Raw genomic sequence first — 20763 nt, 5'->3', positions numbered from 1 at the left:
TGTTAACTGATATGTGCTCTACCGATCAGGAACGTGTGCAGAGGCCACGTGCGTAGCCTTAGTGACCTTATGACCTCCAACTTTTTTTCCTTTCTGCGGAATACCATACATAACACTCAATTGGGACAGGTTAGACAGCTAGCTTGTGTGTCATAAAACGTCTGACAAAGTGCACTGTTCAGCTAGTAAAATTTACCTAAAGATACACAATGGAAAGTAACATTTTTCAGTGGTGCAGCCAAATCTTCTGGTAAAATATTGACCACTACTCTATTCTTCCTTATAATTTCTTTTCTGTTCAGAAACCTTCTCAGATAACCCCCTTATTGTAACTTACCAAGGCGTTGAACCGGTGGTCTTGAAAGTAGACAGTATTCAATCTTCTCTGAAAAGCAACGTTGCAGAGAATGACGCTTTCCACCAAGTGATATATCTGATAATATACATTTCATCGGCCTCCTAGAATTCCGTGGTCGTCAGTAACTAGCTGACATTTATATATAATTTATATTCACGTAACACTGTTGCATAATACTTCCAACCAGTGATTGTCGTATAGTCTAGACAATCAGCGGATACACAGTGAGAAAAAGCGCTGTTTGGAAGGGGAGTCAACGGTATTGCCTACAAGTACAAAACTGAATTGTTCTTATAAATTTCCTTCCCGGGGGTTACTGCTAGACGTAAACTCTGTCGCATGAAAGACAGAGTTTGAAAAAATTATACATCAGATCAATGCTAGTTTCCTGTAAGCAGAGGCGTGATGTGGTACATCAAGCTTGTAATTTAGAGAAATGCAGGATTCACTTATCTAACTCTTGTACACCAGCTCTACTGCCCATCAGCTTACCTGCCCGTCCGTCTGCAAGTTTTTCCGTGGTGAAAAGCAATCAGATTTCATTCTGTTCTCGAGAGAAGCACAAACGGTACAATGTTTGCCACATGGCTTGTATTCAAACGGCGAGTCAATAAAGATCAATTACCGCTACTCTTAATCAAACTGAAGGACAGGTTCTGATTGTAATGCCTGGTGGCCACATATTTGGCATAGACGAAGCTAGATTTCCCAGCCTTTATGTAAAGTAAAGGAAGACTTTTGAAACCCGCAAGGGAGTTTTCAGCGTGTGGCTAATAGATTTTTGCCGAAATTGATGAACAAATTGATCCACAGACAAAGAGGTGTAGAGTGAAATTTATTGAGAAAGTTCCGGTGGACCCACGTTGATCGTGGAGTACGGCGGGGGGGGGGGGTAGTGAGAGATGACGGAACTGTCATTAGTTCTGACCGACTAGTTCTGGAGGAATATTGCTTGCAAAGAGCTGATGCAAACTGACATATAGCCAGATGTGTAGAATGTCTGGCGTCTCTCAGAAATGCCTCTGAAAGGCCTGAACAGTCATAAAATTGTTTGATGATTATGTGATTCACTTAGACATCCCTAGGAGTTCCATTGCATCTGGAGTTGTGCTCAAGAATTCCAAATGAAATACCATAGTCTCTGCTATGCAGTCCGGGAAAGTGAACAGATAAAAAGTAGGCCCGGTGGGAGGAGAACGCAAACTCTAACGGAGACAGTTACAGGAAACTCAAAACGTTTTAATTCTAGCAACACAGAATACCGAAAAATTGAACCTTTTCGAAGAAAGCTCAGTTGAAATTGCCAGGCGAATTTACGTCTACATATTTTACGCCAGGGATTCCGAAAGCCGAGATTTATCACAGAGGGTTAGGGGTTTATCGAAAAGGTTGCTACGTTACTGGAAGCGAGACACTACCGGATCTCACCACTTGGGACAATGAAAAAAGGGATAGAACGCTCATAACACCATTGCACCTGTAATTCGCATTTCACTGCGGTGGAGTACAATTCCTTCATCAGACTAACATCAAACTGGGGACCCTCTGATGAGTAGATCAGGTGGTACCTTGATATAGACTGGTATGGAAATTATTTGGGTGGCCATTAAACTAAGTTACCTGGATTGCGCTGGCTGAATAGTTTTGAATTAAACCAATTAGACAAGATTCAACATCTTCCGATGCAAGCGATCTCAGCATAAACCCTGTGCCGATACTGCGAGTGACACTAGTATATGATTAAGAGATTGTGATTGTACAGCTTTGGCCCTACAGATACTGCGGCTACCAAGCGTACCAAGTATGTGATCGTCTTCACAGGTTAGTGCGACAGTCAGCAGACCAACTGCATCGTGAACACTTCACTGAGGTAATAGTTACTTTAAACAATTCAACACGCTAACGGTACGAATACTGATGTCTATTTCTTTGACCTTGACGTTATTCTTGCTTATCGTTAGCGATTATGTATCCTTTGGTTGGAACACACCTACTGAGCAGATGAGTGATACGTTCTTTGAAAATATCTGCGCATCCTTGCGGCAAAAGTGGTGGCGGAAAGACTAGGTCACTCTCATTTCGAGACCTCAGCTGAAAAGTCATTTTGCATATCTAACAGAACAATGTGTTGCCTAGGCTTCGGATGTCATTAACAGCAGAAAACAGAGTCGATATATTCGAAGGTTCACTTCGACCACTAGTGAGTTGCTCAAGGTGGACGTTATGGGATTCGAAATTGAGTCTGCTAGCGTGAGGCTGCCACAGGGAGCTCCACAATCTACGAGACACTCCTTAACTGTTAAAATATCAAAGCCAATCTTATTCGGGCGGCTAATCTATTTGGCGGTGCAGTGGGCAATTCATGGCGCATGCTTGATACACTCAGATTCTCCCTCCAAATAACAACAGAGTTGCCTGTAATTGTTCACAGTTTACAGACACGAGTTCGAAACTCAATAAACTTGAAAAAGGATGAGACAAATCGGTACACAAGAAATTATCGAACAAGACACCAGATTTCAGACAAAAAGAACAATGGGTCAATGTGATCTACAGGCAACGAAAATGTAAATGCGACTGAGCTCAACTTACCAGTTATTTGTGTACCGACACCAAATCCATCAGTTTCTGTGCTCAACGAATTCAACAAATGTGCTGTCATTGCGGATGCGCCTGATTGGCCTGGTTCTTTAGACAAGTGGCGTAAATCGTAATACACCTCTTGGACTGCAAAAGAATAGGCTAACCAGCCAAAGTCACTCATTTGGATGGATATTGGCGGAGGGACATCGGAGTTAGGTGATTTGAGCAGCCGTTCAAGCTGTGGGCATAATTATTGCAAAAAAACATTGTACCGATTTAAGATACCATCACAGTTTTGCAAACGGAATACATCTATGTCCGGGAAAAGGTAAAAAAGACACGTCGATGCTGTGACCAAAGTGTTCTAGGACTCGTCGCACCGTCAAGTCTGTCCAGTTATGTAGTCACCTCGGTTCTCAAAGATTTCAGAATGACAGTTTCTGAGGCGGGCCTCGTTTAGCTATTGTCTTGCGGAAACTTAACATTACCAAGTAAACTTTCTTTAACCCCTTAAAGAAGGACGTTGTTCTCTAGATTTGTTATTTCCTTACAGCCAAAAGATATCCTTTAAAATCCATAGCAAGAACCGGCACAGTAACCTAACTGGCCTCAAGCTCGTAACTCTGGACATAGCAGTACAGTCGCACAGCGGTTTTCCAAGGGAAACTCTAAACCTTGTTATCCGTCTTGGAGAAAAGTTATTTGCGGATTAAAGAAAATTTCCTTCAAACCGGTTGTGAGAGTACAATCAACAGGCATCTAGACTACTTGTTCCCAGGTACCCCCCACGTTCATTTACCGTTCATCCCAACAGTCGTACTTGTACTGTATTCAAAAGTATGTGGAACCACTCCAGAGACAGCATTTTGGATGCCCGTCCTTGGTGCCTGTAGTCCAAAATGTTGCCTTGGCTAATCGCCAATACGGATGAATCACAAACGTTTCTCAACCGGAACTTATTCAACTTTCGAAGCAACACGTCAGTTGTATGTCATGCGTGACCTAGAAGAAAATCACTGAGGAATCCATTGGTTTTATACTGGGTCAAAATCTTTGCAGCGATTCGACCGCACTTAGTTGTAGTTTGCTGGGTCCATATTCCGATATTTCGCACCCACGACTCTCCGTTATACGGCTTAAAATATTTTTGGGAATCCGGCATCCATCATCTGGCACCACTCCTAATGCGAGTATCAGACTCCCAGAACAAACTGAAAGCCAGGTGATTGCAGTGCACTTAAAGGGCATCACGCAGTTGTACGTGGAGGTCACTTAGTCAGTCTCAGACGCGGTCAAAATCAAATAGCCACATGTATACATATTTGAATGGTAAAAAAGTTCTCTGGTAACTATATAGACATTACCTGACTGCGAGTGATGTGATTGGACCGTTCGTAATTCAACTTCATCGAAGTGTTGGCAACCAGAACTGAGCCTTCGATTTGCAGAACTGTATTCAAAAGAAATACAAAAGCATAGGAATGTGCATGGTCGGACTATTAGTGAACAAGCACACTGCGATGACACTCTTGGGTTCATCCCCAGAACTATCAGGATTCTAGTTTCTTTATTCAGTTGGCACTTAGATGTACTGCCATGTTTCGTTATAACCGCACAAAACGTTGGTGGTCAAAGTGAACAGATCGCAAGCATGTATTGAGCCGTATCGATTGACGGTGCACTGGTAACCCTCCAGAGGGTTTAATTCAATACATTTCGCTGCACACTTTTACAACAAATGGATGTCTCCTGCAAATTCAGCTGGTGGATTGAGCAGACGTTTGAGGTTTTTCAAACTGAATGGTTGCACAGCACATGCGACACATTTCGTCCGCTGCTCACCGCAGTGTTGTAACGAACGAAACAGCCAAGGTGTTCTGGTCTTTATTTGGCCAGTGACAATGTAGCTATGGAAAGTTCAAGTGTATCGTAACTTCACTGTTTGTTCCCGACAGCGGGTATTCTATCCGAAGACACATCTAAATTCTGAGTGGGATTCATTTTTGATCCGTAGACGGCTGGCATCGATATCAACATCGACTAGGTATTTAATAACTTCTTTCAGTGTACTTTACTGAAACAAATCGGTGGCAGACCACAGAATTGTCGTCAAAACTGCCGAGCTGGTGGTACATTTTTGTCAATTTTGCCACCAAAAATGTCTGTAATGAGCATTTTCTGAACGTAGCAATTTATCTTGTGTACAGTGTTCTCCCCAGTGAGAATGACTTTAAACCAACGATCTGATGAGCCCCAAGAAAGCCAAGAAGGTCTGTCAGAGAGTTTCCAGTAATTTTATAAGTTGTGCGTTACGTCTAGATATCTACCGTTGTGCTTTTACTATCAAATGTAATGGAGAATGACAACTATGGGAGGTTCTAACATACCCGTTGTGTTGACCTTCTCGAATCGCGTGCATGCGCGACTGATCATTCTCACAGGACCTGGAAGCACAAAACACGTCAAAAAAAAAACATATATAAAGCAAAAAAGTTGCGGTCAGTCGAAAATTCTTGACCAGAAACGAGGTGTTTAGTGTTAGTTTGTGCCTTTTGACTGGATGTAGATTAGGCCAATAATCTTACCCTCTAGGCGGTATTTTCAATTTGGCCATCATTTTACAAATGAAGCATTTTTTGTGTTTGTCCCCAGTTTCACTCAAGCGGGATGAAGCATTACGGACCTGTGATCATTAAAGTGCATTCTTCAAGGGTTCTATCTATGCTAGATCATCCCTTTGACGATATCAAATGGTTTCCAGAGGGAATCAGTAAGAAGAAGTTGTTGACGAAAGGTAGGGGTCATTTTAAAGTGCATAAAAAGTGTGGTTTCTTGCAAATACACACAGGCTGGAACTGGCGAGCCTTCAGCCTAACGAGCAATAAGCGCTTCAAAGGTCATACAAACATTTACAAAATGTTTCGCTCTCACACTGTTGATTATCTCACGTCCAGGAACTCTAGACAAATAGATGAGGATGGCGACTGTTTTGCACGTAGGACGTTTCCTCTATAACCTTTATGGCGAACTTGCCAGCAACTAATACAGCAGAATACTAGCTACAAGACGCGAAGCGAGAGCCAACTGTTAATAAACAACTGTTTTGAGCTCCATCAAGAGAACACATGAGACATAGAAAACCCCAAAATACTTTGTGTGGCTGTGTACCTCGGGATACGACTGGGTCTTTCTTGGTAAAATGTGGTTAAATTTCAACCGCAGTTAATTACAATCAGTTCGCAACAACAATGTGACGATTGATTTTTTGCTGAATTTGCTTGAGAGAATGCGATGTCCAAAATCAACCATGGTTTTGAGTTGACCCAACGCATAGTTACATTGATGAAAATTGCAAAAACTTATCTACTTACTTTTCGAAAATACTTTTCTTTCCAGTTTTTTCCAGGCTTTTGTACAAAGAAGAAAGATTAATTTGAGTGACAAGATGTAGCAGTAGGCAAATCATGCGTAGAAGACACTGGCAATGCAGTTACTGTGAATACGCTATCTGAGACCTGATAAACAGCAGGCTGTATCGGCAAAACTTTTGTGACGACTCGGTGCAGATGATGTTTTTATTGGGTTTCCGACGTAGGCCAGAAGATGCTGTATCGTTGATCTAAAGCAACATAAACGACCTTCAAGAAATGTCGTGTGCCTTATCGAATTCCCATCGAGTTTACCTAAAATTATCTATCTAATGATAGCAGTCCTGCGCGATTCCTTATTCCAAGCCTCTGCGTTTGTCATTGAATTAGATTGATATGATCAAAATAAACTGACTAATCAATCATTGATATATGCCTCCTGTGTACATTCCGCTTTAAAGAAGTATATCGCATTTATTTTATAACTCACTTTCATTTTTTCTTTTTGATTTCCCCCGATGAATAATTTGCCTACTTTGAAGTCCACTGATTTCCTGCGTTTTTCATTCATGACTTGAGGCATATTGCATGGATTCACACTAGTTTTCAGGTCATATTCTGTTTACACCTTCCGAAAAAATATGAATTTTGTGTGGACGAGAACGTTTTACTCTTCTGAGTACCCTCTAGTCAATCCTGTATCTGAATCCTTTTTTGGAGTGAATTTTGCGGCCAGAAATAACTTGTTTTCGCCTCTAAGACGATTCAAGCATTTTACTCAGCAGTTAGGCTTTTAACATTATTTGTTCACTTTAATCAGCGGTCTTTTCTCTAGTGGTCACAACGGCATTCTTTAAGGCTGGCAGTTGTTTTTTCACCACGCGTTTCTCGTCACAGTTCATTGCCCACAAGTCGCGCTTGGCTCTCAGGCACTGCTCTTCGCAACAGCTGGTGATCACATTTCATTACCATATCGCACACCTTATTCTCGTTGAACTTCCTGACGCTATTTCTATTTCAAAAATGAAGTGAATATCAGATTTGCACGCAGTGCCACTCTCAGTTTGACCTCGGCCGGGTTAATGCAACAACTGCTGTACGTCCCTTAATTTTACAAATTCAATACATTTTCCTGTGTTAGAAAACTGAGAAGACTTCGGAATTTTTGTTGGTGACTTCGTCCTTCATGCTAAGACGCCAGGAAGTACTCTACAATTTCATCAAAAACACTAACGTGGTATTCTCCGGTGCATGCGTAAAGATCTGGAGCTAAGGAAAACCGCAAATAAGGGATAAAATCCAATGGTACTATCAAGCCACATGTAACCCAGAAGGAGGAACAAAGCGTCTCTCCGAGGAGGCAGTAAATGCCAACGTATGATGTTAATTCCATAGTTGAAGGATGACTGGAGTCACAACTTATCTAACTGCGTTTTCACCGCATTGCTAATCAAATGCTCGTGGTCAAAAGAGTGAGTTTTTTAATAATACCTGGAGTTACCAAATTCGAAACTCTCTGTGTACATTCAATAATTTCCAGCAAGGATGAAGCAGCTATACCGTACTTCTCGGCTATCCGGCTACCGGAGAAATTTTTACTGGAACTTTCCTTCCTCCAACTATGCAGCCACGTTTTTCTTTGTTCTCTTAAAATGAGGTAATGTTTAACTCTGCGAAATTCTCCGCATCATCTAGCTGTTATAGCTACGTGTTGCGGGGAACGCCCGAGGGCCACTTATTTGACAAGTGAATTTGGACGCAAGTCTAACAATTTATTCATAGTTCATCTCGAATGTTTGTTGCACTAGGGTTTAGCGACAATTTTCGGTTGCAACTTTTGCTCTCTCATATTTTCATTCGCTTTCGGCGCACACCATGATTTCAAGTGCACTCTAGCTGAAAACAATAAGCAATTCCCACTGAATGACTGTTTTGTTTTACTCGCTTACACCACTGCTTCTGTCCATTTCTTGTTTTCAGTAATGATCCGTAGGAAACGATCACCATTCACTTATCGTGACCAAAATTTGGAACCTTACTTTTGGAATGAATTAGTCTCAAGTGTGTTCTAGAATATTGCGTCGGACTCCATTGTTTAACTTTCTACTATGATTCAAATTCTTCAACAGCTAATCTCTGACCAAGCTAGAAACGTTTTAAAAGATTAAAACAATATACTGGATACTCATCTGACTGCGAAAAACAAATGATCCCTCTAACTAGTGGCTTGAAGTTTTGAACTACTTTAAAGTCGGATCTTTACAACCAAACGAGTTTCATGCTAGGGTGTAAGAGATGAAGTGCTTAAAACATGTTGCTATATACCTTCTGATCAGTCCATCAGAATTTCGATAAGACAATTCATGGGACAGTAAATGAACGTATGTCCATTAGCCTTACAGAAAGCGAGTTGCTTTTAGAAGTGCAAACTTCAGGTGCATTTCTATGATACCATACAGAAGTTCATTAACAGAAGAGGCAAACTACACGCAAGTAATCTGGGAGATCCCTACAAAAAGCGAGATTACTGAAGGCGCTCGTTGAAAAATCCACCGGCAAGGATGCCAAGTAACAACGCTTTTTCGTCAGCCACATTTTGTTCTCATTCGTAAAGAATGATGATTATTCAGTGGAAGATTGTAACCTTTTTTTTAGTGGACCGGCTTTGAGGAACTCAGAAACGCTACTGCTGTTTCGTGAACGTCTTTGAAAATATTGCACACTCCAGTGCGATCTGGCTTTGTATCAGACCATCGCAGAGACCCAACAGCTTCCTCTGAGGATAGGTACAGGCAGAAGACATGCTGATTAGTTTCACAATAAACCAAATAGTAACGAATCACTAAAAATATGAATACACGACCTTACTGTCTAACCAATTCAGGTAAGAAGTGCCGACTGGGAATGGTCCCTTGGAACCCGGTCCTTTTGCAATTTTGGCCAGTTCCAATACAAAGTTTGCTGGATCTTTGTCTGCGATTTTTTCGACCTCGAAATGCACTTCAAAATGCATTTCATAGTAGCTTAACGCCCAATGAAGCGAAAATCTTTCAAAGCATATTGTTAGCGGCTTCGGTGAGGCATCGCCCACGAGCCAACGTTTGATAATCTGTAAAGCAAAAAAATAAATACAAATATGATAAGAAAATGAAAAGATCACCACTCAGGATTCTATACTTTATGGTGCACATTAGGCACAGATTCCAAGTTGATTTGCAGCGTGTTCGAATATTGGATCACCCAATCACGGATCAAATGGTACCTGATCAGCAGTGAATATTTTAACCTGAATATGAGGAATTATATAAGTTGAGATGTTTCAACCGTAAAATGGGGCAGTTTTGAACAGCCGAAATTTCACCATCCCATATTCATGTTGCCATCATTACATGGTAAATAACGAGTGGAATTACAAGTTTCCTAAGTGCGTAACATAACACCGAGCTAACTTGTAGTAAAAACTGACAATGTATCTTTTGACAGCACTACCTGATCAGCAGTGAATATTTTAACCTGAATATGAGGAATTATATAAGTTGAGATGTTTCAACCGTAAAATGGGGCAGTTTTGAACAGCCGAAATTTCACCATCCCATATTCATGTTGCCATCATTACATGGTAAATAACGAGTGGAATTACAAGTTTCCTAAGTGCGTACCATAACACCGAGCTAACTTGTAGTAAAAGCTGACAATGTATCTTAATATTGACAGCTCGAGCGAGTTTAGTTGACTTTGCCCAAGTGCCAATTAATCAAATACCAGACAACTGATGTTTGATCCAAACAGTAAAAGTAGTTGAGCTGGATTGATCAGCATTAGATCTGAGGAGAAGAAAGTCACTGACTTGCTTGATGTTTCAAATATGGGTAGCTAAGTATTCTGGATGATTAAGCATTTGACAGATGAATGTCTTCTTTGGTTTCTAATTCTCCACAATCTTTCAGCGTTCAAGGAACGAAATAACGCGTTCGGCAACCAAGAAATGAGCACTTTATTAACTTTTTAAAACCAGGTGCAGACTCTAGTCCCAATATTCTAATTTAACCTTTATTGCACTGGTAACACCACAAAGCTTTGTGAACTATAAGGACATCACTGTAGAGGAACAAACTAATGAAGAGAATCGGACTGCCACAACCCGATGGGTATTCGGCCTGATTTGCATGAAATGAAGATAGTTTGAAGTTTCTAACGTTGAATCCATCCCGCATAATGCACAGGAAAACGCGAGAAAGCAGACAGCTTTTGTGCAGTACAAATCGTCGACGAACTTAACAAATGAGAGCCTGCATCTGCGAACAAACGTGGTTCACTAAACAGCCCACCCCTCTCAAGAATTATCAGTTTGGCTCACTCGCCTGTAAGTTACTTCGCATCGCAGTTTCTGTAGCTTATCTAGACGGAGAAGGCATGAAGCCTTCTTCAACGCTGAAGCACCGCATTAATTATTTCTTCATTGATTTTCCATCTGGCCTAACTCTAGTGCAGCAACTTTTAAGCTTCCTCAGATTGAAATTTTTGACATGCATTCGTAACTAAGTGATTTCATCTCGATACGTTCCATTTTTTTCAATTAGACAGGTGATTTCCATGAAATTAACTACTTCAAGTCTAGATCCGCAGTTACGTGACCTAAATCGTCATAATTCAATTCCCAAAAAGTTAAAATTATTTCATAAATTACGAGCCAGGCTTTTGCTTCGGTCACTCAGATGTGTGTGAATTTATAGTTGCTATGTACAGTGATTCATGGGTCAAAAGTGGATTTGGCCATACAGGGACATTGTGATATTTTAAAATGCTTGAACTCACATCGTTCCTGGTCTCAAAGCTGGCCTTCAGAATAGGGTCGCCCATCTGTACTTTGAGATCTTCCGACGAGAATGATGATTTCATTTCGGTTCTGATTGTGTATCCTTGTGAGAAGGATAGAAAAAAAATTGGGAGGTAATTAAGACGGAGAACTTGCTTTTTTATACTTGTTTTTTGCTACTCAAACTATGAAGTTTGTGAAGGGATGTCGGCTCTTCTCTGAAAGACGGATTCGCTTATCCTCCTCTCATGCCCCAGCCCAACGGATCACTTGCAGGAAATAGCTCACTTGGGTGCAGAAAGTTAGAAAAATTACTACATACTGGGGAAAGTCAAATAAACATAGTAGTAATTAGGTTCACACAGCATTACTTGGTTTGTCTTGGTAACTATTCAGGTGGTATCGCCCAGAATGGAGCTAGCTTTGTCCCTGAGTCAATCAGCAGGGCCCCAACTTGCATTTGTAGAAAGCAAAAGTGGTCTAGACCCACTGATTCCATCTTCAAGTTACACATTATCCCGTGTTCGGATGCTTACTCTTGCGAAAGATTATCAAGCGGGAAGTGACTATAGGGTTATAAAAACACTGTCGGAACAGTACGTCATTATCTAGACGGAAAATTCAGTGGATTCTTCTACCATTGGTCTCATATTTGTCAGTGCTCACGCCCGAACCCGCTTTCTCTGGTCTACAACGCACAAGAACGTCACACCCAGAATGTTGTCGTACTTGTCGTATTAAAGATTCATCGCCTTTGTAAGCGTTTTTGCAGCGAACTGTTTCTTCCCAGTGAACTTAATTTATATGACTTTATTTCAATCAACTACATGTGGCACTTAGGATGACACTTAGGCATTTGGAGTGCCTTGTACATGGATGACGGGATAAAGCGCAGAATGCTGTCAGATGAAATGTGTAGGAATAACCAAAACAGGAGGCAAATACTTGTCTCCACTATCCTTAAAACATTTCTTTACTTTCAACAAGCATTCCAATGAAGCGGGATACCATTGTACGCATCAATCAACTTGAATAATTTTTTGCTATTTCGGATAAAAGGTACGGCTTGTTTCTCCACAAGTGGGAGGATGTTCACGCTAAAATTCGATTCTCGACTTGAGTTTTCTAACAGCTGCTGACACCTGGTTCCCGTAAGTCCTGTCGCACTCTTTCTGCATAAAGCTGCGTATTCAGGTCAGAACCTTGTTCTTCGAAGTTAGGAATTTCCCTATTTCAGCCACAATAAGTTACTCGCGGAAGGCATGGGCGTTCGATCAATTCTGAGAGCTAGGATTTCAGACTGTTAGGAATCATCCCATGTTAAAGACTGACTGTGGCAACGATCCAGTGGAAGGGTTTGATGTCTTCTGTCTGTGACTGCAAAGTTATTTACAGACGAAGTGAAGAGACACCACAGGTTGTTTCAGGTTTACGTCCATCGCATCAACTTAGACTGACTGCTATGCCCCAGGCAGCCTCCCAATACGGGTTGGCCCTCAAAACTCGACTGCAGTACGGAGCGGTCGGTTTAATGCTGCATAATTTCAATATCGAGTAATGCTCTACATTCAGTCAGGTGGTGTTCGGTTCTGCAAACCGCGGCTGGTATTTCTGCAGCCTGAAGGACATACAATTCTAATAGGAAAACAAAATACACTAAAAATTGGTAGATGAATGAGGTCAACAGAGATTTCAAATCTCCCCTGGCTGATTTGACACCCATAGAAAACAGGCTATTTCGGCGTATTCCTTAAACAGAATCGTGCGCCAAAGGGTGACGTTTAACCGTCGGCGCGATGTAATTTTTCAGCCACTGCAGTTATCAGCAGGTCAAAAATATGGACGTTACGGCATAATCCTTTGCAACAAAGCCATATTAAGTGGATAGCTACCCTGTGTAGGAGCCAACTTTAATGAAGCCACTGTTTGAACAGAAATTTTGGAAGCTCACAAGTAGACCGAGTCCACATAAATAAACAGTTTTCCGTGCTTTCTGACTGACTTTTTGACTACTACTTTGTTAAGGCCTGGGTTTCGAGACATTTCATTGACTATTGACTCAGCCATTCTGCATTCGCTAAATCAAAGTAGTTTGCAAATGAGTCTATATTCGCTAATTTCGTGCAATTTGGTTTCACGTAGAGCATAAGGTTGACGGAAACCCGGGGACTGCGCCTACTTGATGACCCCAAAAAAGGGCGAAACCGATCTTGAGCTGTCGATGAATTTTCCGCAACCTTATGAGTAGTGCACTACAAATATAGACAGTCAGCTGGAAGGTTCATGCAACTTGTGAGTTATTCTGCCCTCTGTGTTAATGAGGAGGCTTTTCAAGATCTTATTATGGTTACGTTGCCCCGTATACAACCTCAGCGTGTTCCCTGTAAAATATCATCATAAACACAAACTATGCAGCTTTGGAAAACATTTTAGGCAGCAGATTAGTAGGCAAAGAGATGTTGTTTATGACTCCAACTAAGGTCGCTCAGTTTCAAGGCTACTGGCTGTGAGAGCCAGTGTGTGCCTTGAACTGGCAACACATCTGCCACTTGTCCGATAGCACGAAAGTTTCTATACGAGTTATGATTGGATTCCAATTCATTCATCACACATTTGCTTTCTTCTCTTTTAGGGAGACCTGAATGGGATCGATCAGACATCACAAACGTAAACCTCTCTAGCTATGTAGAAAATATGGCTGCTGAGTACTTCTCTATTATCATCACCATACAGAGCCATTAGCTTCCATAAACTAGACGGTGCGGTTTTGGGTGTTTTCACAGCTGAGTTTGCCCACATTTTATTTTCATGGGCCTAAGGAGAGTGAGTCTGTCTTGAGGTTACGCCACTACAGTGTGACCAACTTTCACGTGTGTCTGTTTATGCACCCTCGCTAAGCTAGCCACATTGTTGTGACTATTCTTTGACAGTTCTGTTCCCTTAAATTCCTATTCTTTAGTGTCCGTTTTAACCTTCAACAAAAGATTCAGAATGAGAACCAGTTTTCCGGGACCTACTACATGTCTCATTGTTGAATCAACCTCCCGCTAGCCGCCGTCCCAAGCAGTACGTAACTCAAGGAAGCCGTTAACTATGTTCCAATGTTCTGTCGCTTTTATGTGGATTACACCTTGTCTGCCGTTCACAATTGCTGAAGTTGAGGCCCGTAAAAATCCGTCCGGCTGAGCGCATAAGTCTATCGTTTCCTTGATTCTAATAGACCCTGCGGTGGAGTGGAGTTTTCTTATCACTATGCCTATTTGTTGTCTCTGTTCGTGGACTAGTGCATAAAATTATCGTAGGTGGTGTCAGCTACCACGTGTAGTTTTCAGGTACTGTCCTGATAAACGTACAAAATAACAGATTTGTGTTCGATTTGCCAACTTTCCTGATGAAATCACTCAGTACTAACTGTTGTTTAAACCTTGGAATAGACGCATAATTGCAAATACACCGTCATTTGGTTTCTAACTCAGTGTTCCTTGCACCAATATATTGTTTCTAATAACACTATTTTTGTTATCCCCATTGTTGTTATTATTACTATTACGGTACTTGTACTTTGCAGGAAACTTTTTGACAGACGATCTTTCGTGAATCGTAACTGATCGGCAAACTCACCCCAGAGCTTCTTGACACCATCTTGGGCTGTAATGTGTGATAAAAAGATGAAATAAGTCGAACTGTAAAAATATGAGCAGTGAATTGGAAATCTGTTGGAATTGTTTTGTTGTTGATTTGGTGACTGTTCGGTTTGGCGAGCCTGGCAAAAAAATTTGCGAAAGTTCCACCACTAATCGGAGAGACGCAGACAAAAGTGTGCTGATGAAATCTTATGCATCGTGGAAAAGTTTGCCCTCCAATTAATGAACATTCACCTCAAAAACAACCTGGACAAGCATGTTACAAAAACCTGAGTCTCTTTGAAAGCGCGGCTCTCTGCATAGCCTTGTTCCGAAAAATTCCTAAATTTGGGATCGACCCGGGAAAACAATCAAGAATGAACATCAATCTGAGTGTTGTTCTCTATACAAATATATCAGACTTCCACGACAATAGACCAAAGCCATCAGTTAGTACTCGCCTAAAAACCACGGTATGAATTATCGGGTGGATTTTTGGATAGCCAACCACGCGTACAACTGTCACCTCAGTACGTAGTGATGTTTCACGCCGGTTCAGTCCGAATATGCGGTCCTTCTGAGAGGGAGAACTTTTATGTGTATCAGATCAGTACCTAGTTCGGGCACGAACGAAGTGATGACAGCTTTTTATTCACGTGTTTTTCACAACCCCAAAGCCTTCGCTTAACACCAGAAGGAATAGAAGCAATAACTGGTTCCAGTTTTCAAATCAATACTCCTCAACTGGACTTAAAATGAGAAAACAGTAGGAGTAAGTTGATCCGATTACTTTATCTTCTGACAGCGCTCCTATCTGCCAGATTTAGGTAGCAGTGCTCCAATGTGATACAATGTTGATCTTGCCTGGCATTGCCAGGTACATTAGTTCGCATAATTCTGAGGAGGTTTTTCAATGTACATTTCTCGTTTCAGTTATCATGATGGTAAAAATACCGTTAGAAATCCCCTTGTGCTCTTCGCTGATTATTGTTCTCCGTGGAAGTGTGGCACGCCGAATGATTCGTGGTTTTGGAATAAACCATGCAGAACAAGAGTTTGATTATCTAAACAAGCTGCTCTGAAAGAGACCTTTTAAGTTGACAGGCCTGCCTAAGATGCTTCACAGGCACTTATGTGCAACTCATGTGTCCTTGATATTATAATGCTTCCAGCAATCTATTACTGAATGGTAGCCAGCTTGAGGTCAGCGACACTTGTCTGACTTTTGTGGAATTTTACTACCTAACAAGGGTGCATTCGATAAAGTTCGTTCTTCAGGAGAAAATATACTATCCGTTCCGTTCAAACCGCAGAAAACTGGCAAATATTAGGGTCTAGAAGGATAGGCTTGCTAGCAAGTTTTCAGTGAAACACTCTGAGCAATAGTCTTGGGTACTGTTAATGCTGTTTGCGGGTTACGTGAGCAGTTTGCATAGTTAACTCTGTTAAAGAACAGTGGTTCAGCTGCAGCGCCCTTTTGGTGCATACCTGCCCTCCAAATCGAATGAGACAAGGAGGTTGAAGTAGTGCCTAGTTGCCTAAGCCTGAACAGGAGCAGCCGACAATCCAGATTTGAGTTCAAACCGCGAACGCAACATTTTCCTGAGTCACCTCAAGCTCAAGAATTACAATATCATGCACATGTATTCCCATCGCCGACGCTTTCTACCTTTCAATTGATCACCCGGTTGCAAAATCCTGAAGAGTGAGCAACGTTCTTGATGTTCTCGTTGATCTCGATGACAAAAGGTTACTGATAGATGGCGTTACTCAACCGAATTACTTTGAGCTCCGAGTCTGTGACCTTCTTCTCATAGTCATCAATGTGGGCCTGTTGGGAAGGACTCACCTAAACGGTTTCTCTTTTATGATGATCACCCTGCAACCAGTTTTGCCGGTTTTACTGTCTTTCTGTGTAGGCGAACCTGATTTCTTTATCTGTTTCGTTTATCCTTGCGTACACGTCCGTCGCTCTAAAGCAAAATTTGAGTAAATACTGCGTACAGAATGGTGACCTTTTAGGCCGATGGTGTCAAGCAGTCAGCGTGGTATTCGCTGGATAGCCAAGCCAACGTGGGCATAAATAACAACCACAAGAACGGAAACACATTGTGTCTATCTGGTGACTGAAATGAAACGAAAGATTCACTATTCACTGCAGTCAATACGTTTCAGCAGAAATAAACCTGGTGGGTTGTTTTGCTCCAGGACGTGAGATCACGGATGTAGACTGCTCAAATGAGACCGGTTTCGCCCTTTCTGGGGATCATCAGGTAAGCGCAGTCCCCGAATTTGCATCAACCTTATGTTCTACTTGAAATCAAATTGCACAAAATTAGCGAAATACAATCATTTGCAAACAAATTTGGTTTTGCGTGTCGTGCATTACAAATATACATGTATCGCGATATCTCGAATATCGCAGCAACTGAGACATGTGGCGACCTGGTGCAGCATGTTCAGCTGCCTAGGAACATCACAAACGAGAGATTCAGCTATGTTCCAGGTGGGTCTCTCGCAAAACCAAATTTGTTTGCAAACGAGTGTATTTCGCTAAGCTCAGGTCAGCACAATAAATGTTTGGAAATATTTATAGTGTATATCATGTTTATAGTGCAACAGTTCACGTTTATAATTTTCGACTTCTATTCAAGAAAAATCACTATACAAGCCCAAAAATTTCCGATGGCTTGGTGACCATTCAACTTACCGCTAACGGTAACCAATTTCCTGTCGGTGAAATTGCGGTTCATCAGCTGTTCCATTTCCTCGGCGACACTTTGTGTACACTCCGGAGGTAAAAGTACTTCATTGAAGCTCTTTATGTCAAAGTACAGCAAGGCCGCTGTTTCATCACTGGCAGCTTCATCTTGCGGGTCCTGAACACAGGCAACCAGACTGAGTTTGTGCAGAGGAGATACCGCTTGCAAAACTTTTGGGAGCTTTTCGTAGGTCACGAAACAGGATTTAAAGTAGAGCATGAATTATTGTGGTTTCACTTAAACACAGATTATGAGTAGAATTGGAAAAGGGTTGAATAAATGTTTAGCAATAAAAGCACCAAAATATTTTTATCATATAGTTAGTTTCAAAGCCAGCCAATCTAGGTACATCCTTCGTGATTCCTCAACTTCTATAGGTGATGTAAGACACCTACGCAATTTGCTGTAAGTAAAAAGTAAATATTTCATAATTTCGACATTATTTCCCAGATATTTCGTAACTATTTTGCTGTAATGCCGTCCAAGAGGAGTATATGGTGCCAAAAACAGGACTTACTGGTGAATTAGACACGATCTAAGGATCACTTGATGGAGAAACTATTCATCTGGTAAAACACTTTTGCAGTGTGAAGTTCCCTTGAAGCCGAGCTGTTAAAGGGGTCAAGCCAGAGACATTTCACCGCCATGGAAGCATGCTAAGTAGAAAATTTCTGCTCCGATTGACAAAAGGCTACAGAACTAACGGTAAACGGAGGCTAGGCTCTTTTCACTGGCCCCCTTTTCCTCTCGCTACCGACCAAGTTTCACTCACTCAGGTCAGGCCGCGTTTGGATTGGTGATATTCAGTTTGTTGTTGGTTATCCAGCTCACAATTCGCAGACACATTTCCGTATGTTAATAGTCCTCATATGTCTACTAGATCAAGAAGATGCGTTTAACAAGTCAGAAGAGACAAATCGGAAAATAACTAGTGTCTTACATTTTAGCAGTAGTCGAGTATGGTCCGCTGGCTGAGACAAACAGCAGGTCGCTTACAATTAGGTAGATACTGTCAACTGTGCCATCCATTTCTGAACAGCCTCACCGCATTCCGCTTCGTTATTAAGGTCAAAACAAGCAATGTCTTGGCTCACACAGAATCCGGAACACAACTTATTCAAACCACGACATGATAAAGGAGCTTGTCAACAATACTGAATCAACCATCGCTTTCAACTTTGAACTAGCTGACATTTCAGCGCTGGATTGCTCGGCGTGACATCCCCTGACAGCTCCAAAAATGACCCGGTATGTGTTGTGTTTGCGATTTTTTGTTGACTATAAGGTCAAGGATGAACTGACATTCTTCTCTTTAATGAAGGGCATGAAAACCAATTCCTTAAATTTTTTCACTGTCTACGTCGCCATCTGCAGATTGAGAATGTTTTCAGTGCACTGAATCTGAGGTCAGTTATAAACATATTCATAAAATATGGACATAACTGGGTCTATGGAAATTTCTAACATTTTGAGGCAAATCTTCCACACCCTCTTTTGTGTTGACCGCCCCAGTTGCAGAGGTTATAATGTTCAAGGTTACCCCCACAATGTCTGTTTAAAATTGCCAACACGTAGGCTCCTACTGGCCCCGTTTGACGTTCAAGACAAGTGACGGCGGAACTCGCCAGAGAAAATTGTCTTCAGGTGATACTGCTGCTGCTTTCATCGATTTGTTGTTTAGCAATAGTGTGTTTTGGGAAGTAAAGACGTCAGGTTCCTTATGTACAAGTTTTATCTTACTTCTTAACAAGTGTTTTTTATCTCAATAAATCACTTGATTGTTAAACTCACCACGTCGCAGACATCGTAGACGGTGTTGACAGCAATGTCGAAACGCTCAAAATATAACTTCCAAGTTAGAACATCTTGACCAGTAGGTGGTATTGGGGCTACCTTAAATGCTGTGGGTGGACAGACGGGAATCGATTTGCAGCAGACGGAAATTTTATCCAATTATCATAGCGTACATGTGCGAGATTCAATTGGTATGTATGGAAAAAAGAAAGAGTAGGTAGGCGAAATAAAATCATTTGAACTATTCATAAAATATGGACATGATTGGGTCTATGGAAATTTCTAACATTTTGAGGCAAATCTTCCACACCCTCTTTTGTGTTGACCGCCCCAGTTGCAGAGGTTATAATGTTCAAGGTTACCCCCACAATGTCTGTTTAAAATTGCCAACACGTAGGCTCCTACTGGCCCCGTTTGACGTTCAAGACAAGTGACGGCGGAACTCGCCAGAGAAAATTGTCTTCAGGTGATACTGCTGCTGCTTTCATCGATTTGTTGTTTAGCAATAGTGTGTTTTGGGAAGTAAAGACGTCAGGTTCCTTATGTACAAGTTTTATCTTACTTCTTAACAAGTGTTTTTTATCTCAATAAATCACTTGATTGTTAAACTCACCACGTCGCAGACATCGTAGACGGTGTTGACAGCAATGTCGAAACGCTCAAAATATAACTTCCAAGTTAGAACATCTTGACCAGTAGGTGGTATTGGGGCTACCTTAAATGCTGTGGGTGGACAGACGGGAATCGATTTGCAGCAGACGGAAATTTTATCCAATTATCATAGCGTACATGTGCGAGATTCAATTGGTATGTATGGAAAAAAGAAAGAGTAGGTAGGCGAAATAAAATCATTTGAACACCAAGGTGGTTTTTAAGGGAGACTAAAGGATTTTGTAAAAACGAGGGATTCGGCCTGATGTAGAAGCTGATAGAGTACGCGAATTTCGTACGAATCGAGGATAAGTAGAACAAAACCTTTGGGAAACTTGAAATCTATCTGAAGAGGTCCAAAAACGGCAAAATCAGGCGTGAACTGTTGAAAAGTTGTCAGCAAACTGACAATCTAACGTGTATATCCTTCGATGTTATATTTGTCTTACCGTAAACTGCACCGTGTTACACTTTGCCTTAGTTTTTGCGGCTAATTTTCATCAGGATCTATCAAATTTTTTGAACTCACTAATTGTACGGTTGAATAAATTTTAAACATGCTTTGGAGCTGATTTCAAGATTTCATTAAAATTTTTTATGGGGTATATCTATTGTTTCTTAGAAAATAACGTTACTTTCCTTCTGTCTGATTGTTAGTATTTCAACCACGCTGCTAAGTTCCCGTTTTAGCGATTCAGACACTTTAAAACGAGTGTCCTCTGGTGCCTACTCGATAAAAATTATCACATGTTCTGTCCGTAACCATCTAAAAAATAGAGTTCAAGTCCTGTTGACCTAAAGATGCGAA

At 41.3% G+C, this 20763-nt stretch overlaps 1 protein-coding gene across 1 annotated transcript in view; it reads right to left on the bottom strand.

Annotated features, from left to right (window-relative positions):
* T265_13314 (hypothetical protein) overlaps positions 1-20763 on the bottom strand; it is a gene marked incomplete at both ends in the record, with an annotated part of 42438 nt that overhangs the window by 13036 nt on the left and 8639 nt on the right. Inside the window, 12 exons of the mRNA XM_009168338.1 lie at positions 338-385; positions 2966-3179; positions 4306-4391; positions 5329-5385; positions 6313-6348; positions 9178-9418; positions 11125-11228; positions 14747-14888; positions 17146-17301; positions 17412-17627; positions 19302-19403; positions 19918-20027. Coding sequence (XP_009166602.1) covers positions 338-385; positions 2966-3179; positions 4306-4391; positions 5329-5385; positions 6313-6348; positions 9178-9418; positions 11125-11228; positions 14747-14888; positions 17146-17301; positions 17412-17627; positions 19302-19403; positions 19918-20027 — 1512 coding nt within the window. The remainder of the gene's footprint in view (positions 1-337; positions 386-2965; positions 3180-4305; positions 4392-5328; positions 5386-6312; positions 6349-9177; positions 9419-11124; positions 11229-14746; positions 14889-17145; positions 17302-17411; positions 17628-19301; positions 19404-19917; positions 20028-20763) is intronic.

This window comes from Opisthorchis viverrini, assembly GCF_000715545.1.
Source record: "Opisthorchis viverrini unplaced genomic scaffold opera_v5_60, whole genome shotgun sequence".
Taxonomy (NCBI): Eukaryota; Metazoa; Platyhelminthes; class Trematoda; order Opisthorchiida; family Opisthorchiidae; genus Opisthorchis; species Opisthorchis viverrini.
The sequence above is the reverse complement of the archived record's forward strand: the minus strand, read 5'-3'. Positions and strand labels throughout refer to the sequence as shown.